Source organism: Heliangelus exortis, chromosome 12 (genome assembly GCF_036169615.1).
Source record: "Heliangelus exortis chromosome 12, bHelExo1.hap1, whole genome shotgun sequence".
NCBI lineage: Eukaryota > Metazoa > Chordata > Aves > Apodiformes > Trochilidae > Heliangelus > Heliangelus exortis.
In genome coordinates, this window is record NC_092433.1 from 11446731 (window position 1) to 11460664 (window position 13934).

Genomic DNA, 13934 nt, shown 5'->3' on the forward strand with positions numbered 1-13934 from the left:
CAGCTCCTATTTTAAGAAAATGAAAAGCAGGAGCTGAATGAGAGCCCTCACATTCAAAGTGCTCATCTGTGGGTGTATCCTATGTATCAGCACAGAGACTTAACACAGACAGAATTACATCTGCAGTATTACCAGCTGATGCAAGATTTAGAATTTTTCTTATAGCTTATATACGTGTCTTATAGCTTATATATGTGTCTATATAGCTTATATACAGGTTGTGTCTATTCCCCAAACCTCCATCTTAGGTTGCTCTTTAAAAATATAGATTTTGGTAACAAGAACTAAAAACTCATAATGAAGACACCTAACTTTAAATAAATGGGGCATCCTGGGACCTGATTTGTGACTTCTGGAAATACTATGGGGTGTCCTTATGCTTGCATGAGAGCTCTTCAAGGGAAACAAAGCTGTGTACAGAAGAATGAGCGAGCTGGAGGGGAGGTTTAATGGACAACATTCCTCTTTCATACTTTATTTTGTTCTACAAATACAGTACAAAAATAGATTTTTTTTTTCTGAATTAAATGTAAGCCATTTTCTAGCATTTCAGTCTTTCCTCTGTGACAATGTCCAGCAATGACTACACTATTACCCTCTACTTTTGAAGAGACAGAGTCAGTGTAATTTAGTTATAAAAATACTGCAACAGACATCAGCATTCCTATTACAAAACTGCAGGAAAAGCTTGTGTAGATTTAATATTCCTCTCTTAACAGCTTTTAAATGCTGGGTAACCTTTACAAAAGCTTTCTAGCTGCAGTGAGTTTCATTTCTGACAATGACACTCAGCCAGTTTTATATGTTTTGCTCCAGAACATATTATCCACATGGCCTCGATAAAACTGAAACAAATGTCTATGTTCAAATTACTTAAAAAGACATATTTAACCTTAAGTTTGAAATGAGGGCAGGGCTTCTCCCTTCAAATGCACAAAATTTCTGAAAGTAAAGGAAGATTATAGGCTGAAAATCTGAGTTTTCACAAAAGGCAGGTATTCTTTAGAAACTAAATTTCAAGATTCCTCCAAAGCTTGACTGCATGCTTCTTTTCACCTTAGAGAAAGTGATTCCCTTTCTGTGATGATAAGACAGTAAAATCAGCCACCACCAATTTGGATAAACTATGAATCAAAGAGGGTTCAGGTAGTCCTTTGAACAGCTCACTGCAGACTGTTAAATAGCAGCCTCATACTTTAGTTCTGGGCAAGAAGGAAAAATTAAAAGGATGAAAATGTCAGAAGGCAGTGCAAATGAAAGGAATACCTGAGAAAACAGAATTATTAGTGCTGAGTGATAAAAAAGAGCAAAAACCCCCAAAAGCACAAAGTGATCTTCTCAGAAGCTACAACTGCACATTTGCTTCTCCTAAATCAAATGATAAAAGGATGCACATAATTACCTGTGACAGCAGAAGGAACCCTTGATACTGAATTAGGTTGGCCCCTGATAGCACAGAAACACAAGTGCTCAGGAAGGCTAATCCCTTAACTGGCAAAGGATACTTATTTTGGGACTATCATTCTTGCATCTGGAAAAAAGTAAGGAAATGCTTGTTCTTTTCACAGTTTCTCAAAAGGAAACAACTGTGCTGCTGCTGCTTTCTCTTCTCGCTTGCTCTTTTTGGTCTTCTCTTCTTTCTTCTTTTCTAACTGGCGATTTTGAGGCCAAGAAATGGCCACGTTCCCTACTGCACTCTCTGAACTTGGACCTCCTTCTTCATCAGAAGAGAATCCAGCTCCTTTCTCTGCTTCAGGTGCTGATGGCTCAGTCTGGAAAACAAGGGGTGTGAAAATCATGAAGTTCTAGAAATCACTCATAACTGTCCCTTTCTAGAAGGATTTGTCTTGATCAAGCATTCATTAAGCACAAGCAAAATACTTCTTGCTGCAGAAGAACAAAAATAAACATGCCTTAAAAAGATGATATCTTTCTCAATGAGGAAAAGATTAAGAACTAAAACATCTGACTTTGTAACAAAAAAATAGCCCTTTTCATGTTAGCTGCTTGCTTGGCTTGGAGGAATAAACCTAGGAAGGCGTTATGTCAAAAGAGAAAAAAGTACCAAAAAAATGATGCTTTGGTAAACACTATCTCTTGTTAAACAATAATGAATCTTGCCTGGACATGACTATATTGAATTTCTAGTGTAGTTTTTTTATCTAGTTGCTTGTCACATGCTAACAACAGGAAAGGAAAAGATTGTTGAGCAACAATGCTCTGGAAGTTCTACACTCCATGCCTAGTGGAAACATACTAGAAAAAAAAAGTATCTTAGTGTAGAGAAATATGATCCTGAAAAAGAAATGACTTATAGAAATGCAGAATACCTTAATGGAGTAGCGTTGCTTCAGTCTCTCTCTGATGAGAAGGCCTTTTGTCAGTAGTTTCCAATTCCCCAGAGCTCTTTTCTCACGCTTCTGTGTGGGATTATTTGAAAGACAAAAATTTACAACTCTAAGTTTCAATGTATTTACAACCACAGAAAATGGAAGTTTTAATATTTTAAACTCCCATTAAATGTGTCACAATCAAAGATTAAAAGCCAGCAGGATTCTTAAGAGTAAAATCTATTAGAATCCAATTATCTGCTGAATACATGCATTACCATCACTTTCTAATGTGCACCCTGTGTAAATTACACCAAAAACACCCCCAAACTTCAACCTCACATGTGTATTCCTCTATTTTTATTTCCTAGCAGCTCTGTAAAACTATGCCAGAGTATGCATTCTGTCATACACTGCTACACACCTATATCACATCCCACTGCAGACTGGACAGTAAGCCCAAAGAGGGGTATTTGGGGGATGCAACTAGATCCTCATAGTCACAGAGCTCCGTGTTTTGTGCTTACACAGCCCACCCTTGTTTGACTGTCCACAGTTTCAATGAAATTCACTTGAGAAATGTAACATTAAAGAAGCTGCAAAAATAATTCTCACCTCCTTCTCCTTTTTTTCTACTTCTGCTTGTTCATTCTCCCAAGCAGCAATGAGGATCTCTTTGTACTCCTCACAGACAATGTAGCCATCAGTACTAGGAAGGAAAACACAATCCTGTCATCTACTAGAAGAAAAGGAGCAAATACCTGCTGACCCAACCAAGCTAAAAACTACTGAAAGCTGATAGAACCATTTGTCTCATAGGATCCAAGCGTGTAACTCATTACACACACTCCTTAACACAGGTATATCACTTGAATTCTGCAGGACATAAAAATCTGTGAGTTGCAACAAAGCAGCTTTACATACACTGGGTGTGAGTAGCCACCATGAAAATCAAATCCAGTGATGGCTTGAGCACAGTCTATGTCCAACTTCCGTGCCACTCTGTTCAGATTTGGAAGTCTCAGCTGCACACAGCCAACAGGTAACATGGATGGCAGGAAGAGATAGACGTTTCCATATTCATTCCGGGGAACCTGTTGGTGGGAAAATGAAGAGAAAGGATGACACTCCTGCTCTCTGGAGAGAAGTGAAAATTCTTGCTACAGTTCAGGGACTCTCCCTCTTTTAGACCTGCTACATTCCACTCCGGTATTCAATTAACATTCACATGAAAAGGCACAAGCCTAGATTTTAGCTGCATGGTTATCTCCTAGCTATGTTCTCTGCCCAGGCTTTGTTACTCAGGCTGCGATGCAGAAAATTATCTAAACAAACATGGGACTAGAAAAATTAGATCAACTAAATCATAGCTAGCAGTCTACATTGCTAGCACCCATTACTTGTACTCAGGAAAGAAAGCCCTCAGTGAAGTTTTGACCATTTCCTTCTGGGTACCAGATACCTCCTCAGAACTTGTAATCCTGAATCCAGGTATTATTGACTGATCTCACCTCTAAAATATGCAACTTCTGGAAAATAAAGTCCAACACTCCCTTTAACACTGAGTCCTCTCTAGTTACCTTTCCATCCACTGCTATAGGTGGCTGATACTCCTCTGTCTGCCAGCGACCAAACAACGCCAGGTCCTCTCTGTCCCGGTTTGTGGGCTCTGCGAGGCGCAACTTCCTCGCGTGGTTAGAAAAGCCTTTCACCATCTGTGCAAATACAGTGACCAAGCCTGTAATACCACAGTAACAAGCTGCCAGGGATTCTAGAGTTTCCTAGGACATCAAAAGAGAGGGCTCTGGAAGAGATGTCTGTTTCCTAGCTTCAGTACCCATTGCTTAAAAATTATAATCCATGGCACTGGTATGCAACAGAGAGCCAGATCCTGTAGTTCATAGAAAACACTGGGATGTCTTTGAAGATGAAAAAGGTGCAGTTCTGTTAGATAACTACTGCTGGGGTGGGAAGAAGACAGAGCTGGGGTTTGGGCAGTATATAGGAACTATAGGCACAGTAGATAGACAGATTCACAATGCAGCTACCACAGGCCATGCAAACAAGTGAAAAATCTATATCTGCTGACTGAGAAGACAAAAACTAAGACAGAACTGAGCTTGAACTTCACAGGGCAGACAGGTTGCACAGGAGGAAGTCAAACTCTCTTACCTTGTAAGGCACTTCTCCAATTCTCACCACTCGAGCTTGCTTCAGCCAAGTGTCCTTTGAGTGCAGCGTGTGTACACAGTCTCTAAAAAGGCCAGAAGGAAGCAAGCAACTGTAAGAGTTTTGAAGTCTCCCCGTTAAAGAATTCCAAACTGTTATTTACATGTTAGAAATTGTAAAAAACGTGATATGCTGTCTGAGCAGCTAAATGCCTCACTCTCTCTACTGACATGGTCTGATACCATACTGCTGATACCACCGTGGTCTTCACACAAACTAAGTCTTCTATCAGTTACCACAGTCACACATAACAGCATGTGCACCACCCACCTGGAGTAGACAGCCTCTCCCCGGCAGTACCCTAGGATAGCAGCTGACTCAGGATAGATCGCCTGATATTTCAGGAGGTGCCTCTTCAGTGCATAAAGAGGGTGGTTTTTGTATTCTCCAATTGATGTTGGTAGAGGCTGATCTTGAAGCTTAACTTGAAACTGTAGGAATTATACAAAGAAGGATGAGTTCACAATTCGCTTGCACTAGTCTTTGTAGGAAAATGATCAAAGCATGGATCAAAGGAAAAAAAAAAAACAAAACCCAAACAGAAGCTTAATTGCACGAGCCAACAGACCAAAGCATTCTTCTTACAAATAGGTACTTAGATGTGTACCCAAACCTATGTGTTTTACAGATTCTCTCCAAGCACAGCAATGCTAAATTGTACAGAACCCACAGTAGGTTTCCACCGTGGGCTGTCCAGTACTTTTGCCATCCAGATTTCTCTGAACAATCTGAATTTGGTATAATTTTAAATTATCATTGTATATTCCCTTTAAAACATGCTCAATCTGAACATCTCAAGCTCAAATACAGACTTCCTTCTTCATGAAATGATTTCCAATGGCTTTGCCTGAATGAGAACCCAAGAACTGGACATCTGACTACATGTCCTGAATAACCTGTTGCCATTTACCTCATTTTCCTCCTTCATGTCTCTTTCCACAAAGGGACTTTTATATGGTAGCAGGGTGTCCTCCCACCACTCAGGGTCCACACGGCTCTTCCTTGTTGCAGTCATCCACATTGGGTCATATCTTTGTGTCACATCTCTGACACTCCCATCGTTGTCAAATCCCACGATGTAGGAAAGTGGCTTTGTGGCATGTGTGAAGCACAACTGGGGCTGGCCAACATTGCCATGAACACAGTCTACACACACCCACTTTTCCTCAGGTTCAAGGAAAACCTCCAGCCACTGGTCTGTGCCCATTACTTTTCTTACCTCCTGCTGCCCATCATCTTCATCACTAGAAATTATTTTGTTTCTCTTTCTCTGTGCAGGAGGCAAGGCTGGAGCTGTACTTTTTCCTAGCATGGACTCAGTTCGATATGAATTTTTAGATAACCTTGATTCTGAAGTTTCAGTTTTTGGGCTTTTTGTAGCTGTTACCTTTGACTTCTGGGAGCCCAGTGAGCTCTTCCGTATTTTAGAGACAGTCTCAAAATCCTCATCAGACACATCACTCTCCTCCTCTGAAATCTTGAAGTCTGAAACACTGCCCTCATCACTTCCACTCTCTTCTTTATAAGACACTTTGGAGGCCACTCGTCTCCGGCGATCATTCTTGGGCCTGACTGGCACATCTTTTTCTGCTAAACTGCTCTTCTCATTACCAGATTCCTTTTGCTCCTGGCTGCATGAAGTCAACTTTGTCTTGCATGTCCTTTTGGTCTGAGCAGTTCTAGGCTTCTTCAGCTCCTTGCTGTCTTCACTCTCTGAAGATTTCTCATCCTGCTTAGCTTTTTTGCAGGGGCATTTTTTTGCCACAGCTTTGGGCATTGTGGCTGAGCTCTCCTGCCCCTCAGAGGTACCACCGAGAGACTGCCTCTTGGATGAGCTTTTTCCCTGCAAAGAAACAGGTTAGGTCACTGCTATCATCATGACTAAGAATATGTTAAACAAAAAGACTGCGACCAGGATGAGGTACAGGCAGACCAAAGGTGAGCAGGCATGGTCAATCTGCATAAGACATTTAAACCACTGAAGCATGGGAAAATTTTGCTGAAATACACAAAATGGTTGCCTTTTATAGCAGAGAAACCTAAAAAAATTGGGTTTGTATCTTCTGCACTGTAGACAGAACATTATCATCATCCTGGTTCATGCAGTAAGTGATTAACTTCAAGCTGCAACAGCTTGAAAATTTTTTCCAGTCCTACTGTCTAAACATATTCTTTATTCCATACACCCAACAAAACTACCTTTGCACTTGTTTCCTTGAGAGGAATAGGCTGAAAAGACAGCACAAGGCGACACAGCAGCTGTAATGCTCGCAGAATAATTAAAAATATCTGCAAAAGAAAAAAAAAAAAAGGCCTGTTTAACATTTTTTCAAGGTATATAAAAAACTCCTCTTGAATCTCTTGCTAAATTGGGGTTCTGTCACAAGTAATTTTAATTTTAAGCAGTGCACAATCACTTACGTGAACCAATTCTTCATCATCTCGTGCAGCATAGATGGCAAAGCGTCTCTCCAAGGTTGACTGAAGGGGCTCTCCTTTTTCAGTGGAAAGCTCATCATTGACAGTGAAGGTTCCCACAAACCTGAAATGAGACATCAACTTACTCTCTGTTGTTTGTGATGGTATTCTTGAACTTCACAGTTCAACCTTTCCTTCTTAAAAATGACAGACTCTCAGCCTTTATTTAAAATCACTGAAAACTGGTAATTACATTTGCCCCTCTTCCTGAACCCTGACTACATTTTATGTAACAGCATGATTAGGAGAGAGAGTTTTTACCATTTCATCAAGTTGGAAAGGTAGAGAAGGTCCACACGGCCAGCAGGCACTTTTGTGAAGTGGGTGGGGATGACAGATAGACCAATGGCATGAAGATCCGGCTGGCTGCAGATCCTGTTCCTATAGAAACCATTTGCTAATAAACACAAGAGGTGAACCTGAGAGAAGAAAGTTTCTATAGTGAGTTCACAAGATTTTCTTTGCCGGAACTATTGTCCATGGTAAAGATAAGGAAGGTTTTACTGTTCCTTTTAACAGAGACAGGCAACAACAAAGCCTCTCAGGCATAAGCAGGGGGGACAGAAAGCTGTCTTCAGATCACAATCAGAAGACAGCATTTGGACTACAGCCTTTTTATTTTTTCACTTCTAGCCATGGTGCCAAATTATTTGATCAAATTTAGTTTCTTCATTGTGAATCAGTTTAGAAGTCTTTATGCTCAGTTTTTTCTCTACCAGCTGCTTCTGTGACCAATACCTTATGTGTGTCCTCACGAACCTCCTTGCTGAAACGTTTCATCAGTCTCCGAAGATACGCCTCAAACTCCGCTTGTCTTTTTTCTCTGCATAAGAAATGGATGTTGTGGGTTTTCTGTGGACCTGACTATCTAGATTCCTGAACAGAATCAATTAAAAAAGTCAATCCATCTCACAGAGAATCCTCTGTGCCCACTTAAGAAAAGTTGAGTTACTGACTTTGTTAACTTCATCCTTTAACAGCCTTCTACTCTCTTCCCTGTTCTTACCCCCTCAGTCTTTTCTTCAGCTGCTCTGGGGTTTCAATCTCAATCTCAACAGGTTTGCTTGGCAGCCCCACTGCTGGAAGAACATCAGCTTCTTCTAATTTATCTGTAGCAGGTTCCTGGAGCTCTGGAAAAATAAAATATAACTAAATTATAAGTAACATGGAACAGATGTCCCAGGGAGGTCTAATGATGGGATAAGAACCCACCTAATCTTTCTCAAGTGTTCAACCAACCTACAAACAAAATATCCCCAGTAATTACTTGTAAAGTAGTAAAGAAAAAAAGCTGACAACTGTTCACTTTAAATGGCAAACAACTGTAGCAGCAAAATATAAAGATTATGATCATCATTTATTATTATCACAGAATACTGATGGCCAGCTAATCAAACAGCTCAGCTGGTTTCATCTCCACTCCCCTGTATTAAGCAGTAACAAGTTTGCATCTTCAAACTGACCCATTCTTAGCTGTTCACTATTTGACAACACAAACAGCTGATAAAGTTCTTTGTGCACGGCAGCATAATTTTAATGTAAGCCAAGAAAAAGTCAAATTCAAGGCACTATCATCAGGTCAGTAGTTGCCTGGTTTTTTTCCAAGTTTGGAACCTTTCTAAAAGCATCATAAGATCTGAGCTTTTAAAGATACAGATATGCACATGGAACATACTTGAGGTACACAGAGTATATGCAACTACCTGAATCCAAATGAGAAATGGTTCAAAAATCAAATTACAAAAAAAAAATTAAGAATATTAAAATGAATACACACACAATTGTTACCTTCAACATCCTCCCATTCATCTTCACTTTCATCATCATCATCATCATCATCATCGTTGTCCTCAGTATTGTCTTCCATCTCTTTTTTAACAGGAGATTCTTTCTTCATCTCCTTCTGCAGGGGCTTTGGCAGATCACTGTTAAAATTATCAAAATGGCTTTAGCATGAGGAAATATAGGGTTTTCTTTAAAGAAAATAGAGAAAGAACACAATAAAATAGGGAAATAAACGAAACATGACCTTCACATCAGTAATAACAGATTGAATATCTAACAATTAAATCACAGATACCTCCTCTGTAAAGCAAATTGTCTTTGCCACAAAAAACCACAGGCTCAATGGAACACCATTTTTCCAGTGCCAACTTGGGTCCTGGTTCTGCAAGGATGTTTATGAAGAAAGATGCCTGAACCTAAAAAAGTCTTCATGCTTTAGAACAGCTTGTACAATTTAAGTCATTGTAGAAATGGTTCACTGAATCATTTGCTCCTAATGAACCTTCAAAGTGTACTGAAATTGGAACTGTTTCTGTCTCACTACACTAATACCCAGTGCTCTCATTGGCCTGAGAAGTGCGACCAATCAGTTATATTTGTTTTTATTAATTCATTTGCTATAGCAATGGGTAGACTGTGTTGATATTATATTCCAAAAAACAACATGGAAAGATATGTTTAAAGAATTCTGATCATCTAAACCCAAATCTCAAGCCAACATTTCTATTCATGCCAGATTCCATAATGCCTCCCAAGACCCATGTAAACACTGTAACAAATGAAATAATATTTTATTGTAAACACTTAATACATCTAAAATATATCTTAATATATTCAAATGTATCTTAAACATTTAATTTGAAAAGGTTCACATATTTGCTTACAATACAGACAATCTCTCCCAGGAGAGTAAGATGGTAAGACTTGCAATGAGTAAGATGGTACTCCTGTTCAGCTGTGTGACACAAATGTACTGAATTGGACTGACAGACTAAACTAAACAGCTCACATGCACATATGCAGCATCAGGCCCTGAACAAATAGAAGAAACATGAAGAGAAAGCTCATATGGACTTGAATGGTAAGTAAATTTACCTGCACATGTCTTCTTTGTTACGATTCCCTTGGCTTCTAGCATTTTTTTTATCTTTCACTGATGACTTTGCCTCTTTTTTCTTTGAAAGCTCATTTGCTGAGTTGGAAACTCCTGTATGACAATCCTCTTCCTTCTTCCTGTTCAGAGCTTTTGAGCCATTTTTCTTTATCGTGGGCTTTTTGTCTTCAAAGTCATCTGCACGGGACAGAAGAAAGGCAGATATAAGACAACGATTCATCTTTGCATGATGAATGCAAACTCCACAAACTTCATGAGCTGCCGCAGAAGTTAGCCCGTGCAGTGAGGCCAATCCATGTCACTGCTTCTGAATAATGCAAGAGGCAAGAATTGAACAGGAGCCGTCTAAGGAAAATGCTGGTGATAATGTAGTGGACAAGAAGTGCTCCAAGATTCCAACAGTCCCATCAACGGGGTCAGCCGAAAGACAAGCACTCAAGAGACATTACGACTTTGTGAAGCTGCTCTGAGGTACCGTTTTCAAGGCTCCTGCGGGGACACGGACCCGCACGCCGCGGCCGCCCCGACGGACATTTCACAGCGGGCATCAAAGCCCCGATTCCCGCGGGCACGGCCCCGCCCGTAGCACTGCGGGGAACAGCGCTACCCACGCCTCCGGCTCCAGGTAACGTCCCGGTTCCTCTCGAGGGCTGCTGCAGCCCGGAGCTCGCTAAGATCGAACCGACACCCGCTGCTCCCCGCCCCCTCCCTCCAATCGCCAGAGGCCTGGAGCCTCCCCAAGCCCGGACGATGGCGCAGAGCACAGCACCGCCATGGCCTCCCCCCGTCCCGCACTCACCGTCCTCCTCTGCCTCGCCGCGCGGTGTCTCCAGCTCCCCGGAGCGTCTCTTGCTGGCAGACGCTGGCCGGGGCGATGCTTTACGCTTCCTGGCCATGGCGCTCCCGCGGCACCGCGAAGACCACAGCCTCCGGTGCAACCCACGCTGCAGCCCCCGCCTCAACCCCGCTCCCCCGGCCCCGCTCCGCCCCCGTCCCGCCCCTGTCGGAGGGGAAGGGGAAGGCGCATAAAGTCTCGCGGGAGAGCGCGAGAAGCGGTTTGAAAGATGGCGGATGAAGTGGACCAGGTGAGCGGCTCCCTGCTTCTCTCAGCCCGGGAGGCAGCGGCGAGGCCTTCCTCGTCGCGGTTCCTCCTTCCCTCCGCGGGCCTGCGGAAACCTCCGCGGCTGGAGGGGCTCGGGATGGAGCCAGGCTTTCGGCTGCCGAGCTGGGGCTGGGCAAAGCCACCCCCTCTTGGGCACGCTCCTTCTCTGAGGCGCAGCCCCCCGGGGTGCGCGTTCTGTCTGAGGTGAAGACATTGCAGGGCGGGCCGCGGTCCTGGTGCTCCTGCCGGGGTCGTCAGGAGTGCGGGCAGGGCCCATTTCCCCTAGGAAACATCGGAGAAGGGAAAACTCCCGAGGAGAGGAGGAAACCTACTAAGGAGAACACCGTTGTTTGTGCCTCGCTGAGAAAGAAATAGGTGGCATGCACAAAGGTGTTGATAGATTCTTGTTGTGACCCCGAAAGTCCGCCTGGAAAAGAGACCTCAGCCCGGTGTGCGTCCAGGTTTCTGACCTGCTCTTGAGGCCTGGAATGACCGCTGCGTTGCTGAGTGAGGCCTCAAGGAGCGATGAGATGTGTCTTTGGGGCAGTGTGACTGATGTGTGCTGGCAAAAATGTCTGTGTGTGTGGTTCTGGCCTGTACCATTTGATGGCAAGGTGTGGTACCGGTCCATAACCTTGTTCTTGACATGTGGTAAGTGGCTGCTGGTAAGGAATATTGTTTACACAACAGCATGCATGAGGTATGATGTGCTGCAAACTGAATAAAGGTTTTTTAACTAGCTTTGTTTGCTCTGGTGAATATCCAGAGTAGTAATAGTAGCTGCACTTAGGTTCAACAGGATGTGAAGGAATGATTTGTAATATTTGTATCTATGTATGTATGTGTTTGTTTTCTGTGTTTTGCCAACACTGAGCAATGGAAAAATTCACAGGCTTCTGTACAAATAACCTCTTTAAATTTATTTCTTTTTTAGCAACAAACAACAAATACTGTAGAAGAGCCACTTGATCTCATCAGACTTAGTCTAGATGAGCGAATCTATGTCAAAATGCGGAATGACAGAGAGCTTAGAGGTAGACTACATGTAAGTAAAACTTTGAGAATGCTACTGTGCTTACTCAGCTGAGCACTGGGCAGCCTTTTTTTCATGTACAACAGTGTATTGTACAAGCTCACCCAAGCTTGCCTGCAGTATTCCATGGGCTGTTTTAAAAAGAAGTTTTAAACTGCACATGATTGTATCTCATGGTTAAAAGTATGGAACTCATGAGAGAAGATAGGTTAAAGTTCACCTTTGTAACAGGGGCTGAACCCTTTCTCTTACCAAAAGTGTAATATGATCACCAGAAAAATCTAATTTGTTCAGTACTGTGCCTGCTTTTAAATATTTCTCTAGAGCTTCAAGGGATGTATTTTGTTTTTCTTGTCTCTTGAGTGATACCAAGCAATTCATTCCACTGCCTTCCACTTCCATTTTTATGTCTGAAATATGTAAAAATGCTGCAGTCCTCTTGTGAAGTACCCTGGGGTCTTTCTAAGGCTGTATTAAGAATGAGATGATCGTTATCGAAAAAGTATAGCTGGTATCATGTTCATTAAGTGTGTCTGTCTCCAAGAGCTGGCATGTGTCCTGACTGAAAGCTTCAGAATTATTTCCTGGAAGAGCATTTCAGTGAATATAAATGTCTTTCCTTTTTTAAAATGTGGCACAGTACTGGTTTGTTGGTATTTATGTTTGAAATTATAACTGATAACTACTTTGTTTTGGCACAATAACATACTTTGGTCAAAATCAGGCTAAACTAATTATGCCTGAAAGTCTTGCTGTAATTCTCGTTCTAATGACCTTGTGGTTGAATTTTGGAAGAAATAATAAAGTAACTTCATTTCTGCAGGCATATGATCAGCACTTAAATATGATTTTGGGTGATGTGGAAGAAACTGTAACTACTATAGAGATCGATGAAGAAACCTATGAAGAAATTTATAAAGTAAGGACTTTAGTGTATTTATCCACATAGAAATTTAAAAAAAAAAAACTAAACTGTATTATATTGGTTAAGTAGTTTATTGCTGAATACCTTTTGAAACAAGATCTAAAACTTTTGGGCAAATTGTTACAGAAATAAAAAGGATATCCAAAGATGTGGTGCTAGTTGTACTGATCTCTTGTGCAATCTGGAAGGTTGTATGTTTGAGCATATACTTGTTGGAGTTGTTTCTTGTGTTTTGTTATGATTGAATCGGATCAAATGCTTAGCAGATATGTTTTGTAAGCTATGGTTTTGTAAACGTAAACTTTTCTTTCCTTCTTCATAGTCTACCAAAAGGAATATTCCGATGCTGTTTGTCAGAGGTGACGGCGTTGTGCTTGTAGCTCCCCCGTTGAGGGTTGGTTGAAGCAACAAAGGATGTAAACTTGGAAAATTTCAGACTTTTGAACAATGGTTCATGTTTCAATCATGTGTCTCAAAATTCTCTACATGTATTTCGTAGGATGTTTTTGTCTACTCTTGGGAAGGGGAGGGAAGGGGAACGAGTTTGTCTTGCAGAAAGTACACATAGTCAATGGAAGCAGTGTGAACCCAACCTGATTTTCTCAGAATTAATGTAACCCATGTAAATTGGCTCTTCTCACATCAGTAAAAGAATCCTCCATTTTTTCAGTCTTGAAAAATAGCACTGTCTTACTTCTTTGTTTTAAATAAATATGGTTTATCTTTCAGATTTGAGTTGTCATGTTTTATAATGAAGACATTCTTATGTCCTTGTATAGAGCTAGTGCTGTTATTAAGTTGTATGTAGCCTTACTTTCTGAGAAAATAGTAAGTTTTGTGTGTGTTGTGTCAATTTCTGTCCTCATTAATACCCAAGTTTTGCAGATTGATGTTGTGTTGTTATTTATGGCTTTTCTGAGTTCAAGTTCTTGATGCAC

The 13934-nt window shown here is 41.4% G+C and overlaps 2 protein-coding genes across 3 annotated transcripts; one reads left to right on the forward strand and one right to left on the reverse strand.

Annotated features, from left to right (window-relative positions):
- Nucleotides 1-445: 445 nt before the first annotated feature.
- XPC (XPC complex subunit, DNA damage recognition and repair factor) lies at nt 446-10922 on the reverse strand. Its single transcript, XM_071756018.1, has 16 exons — nt 10736-10922; nt 9918-10113; nt 8826-8962; nt 8044-8167; nt 7776-7860; nt 7299-7456; nt 6981-7101; nt 6759-6848; nt 5470-6402; nt 4830-4990; nt 4503-4584; nt 3911-4045; nt 3255-3424; nt 2946-3039; nt 2331-2420; nt 446-1772 (listed from the first exon to the last, which is right to left on the reverse strand). Exons 1-16 carry the CDS (start codon nt 10830-10832, stop codon nt 1563-1565), a joined length of 2883 nt encoding a protein of 960 aa, XP_071612119.1. The 5' UTR covers nt 10833-10922; the 3' UTR covers nt 446-1562.
- Nucleotides 10923-10924: 2 nt separating this feature from the next.
- Nucleotides 10925-13724, forward strand: LSM3 (LSM3 homolog, U6 small nuclear RNA and mRNA degradation associated). Of its 2 annotated transcripts, none has more exons than XM_071756016.1 (4): nt 10925-11021; nt 11973-12083; nt 12895-12990; nt 13319-13724. In XM_071756016.1, the coding sequence occupies exons 1-4, from the start codon at nt 11001-11003 to the stop codon at nt 13397-13399; spliced, it is 309 nt and encodes a 102-aa protein (XP_071612117.1). In that variant the 5' UTR covers nt 10925-11000; the 3' UTR covers nt 13400-13724. The 2 variants fall into 2 exon arrangements, with proteins under 2 accessions (XP_071612117.1, XP_071612118.1); XM_071756017.1 differs by having other exon boundaries at nt 10965-11029; nt 11984-12083; nt 13319-13549.
- Nucleotides 13725-13934: the final 210 nt, after the last annotated feature.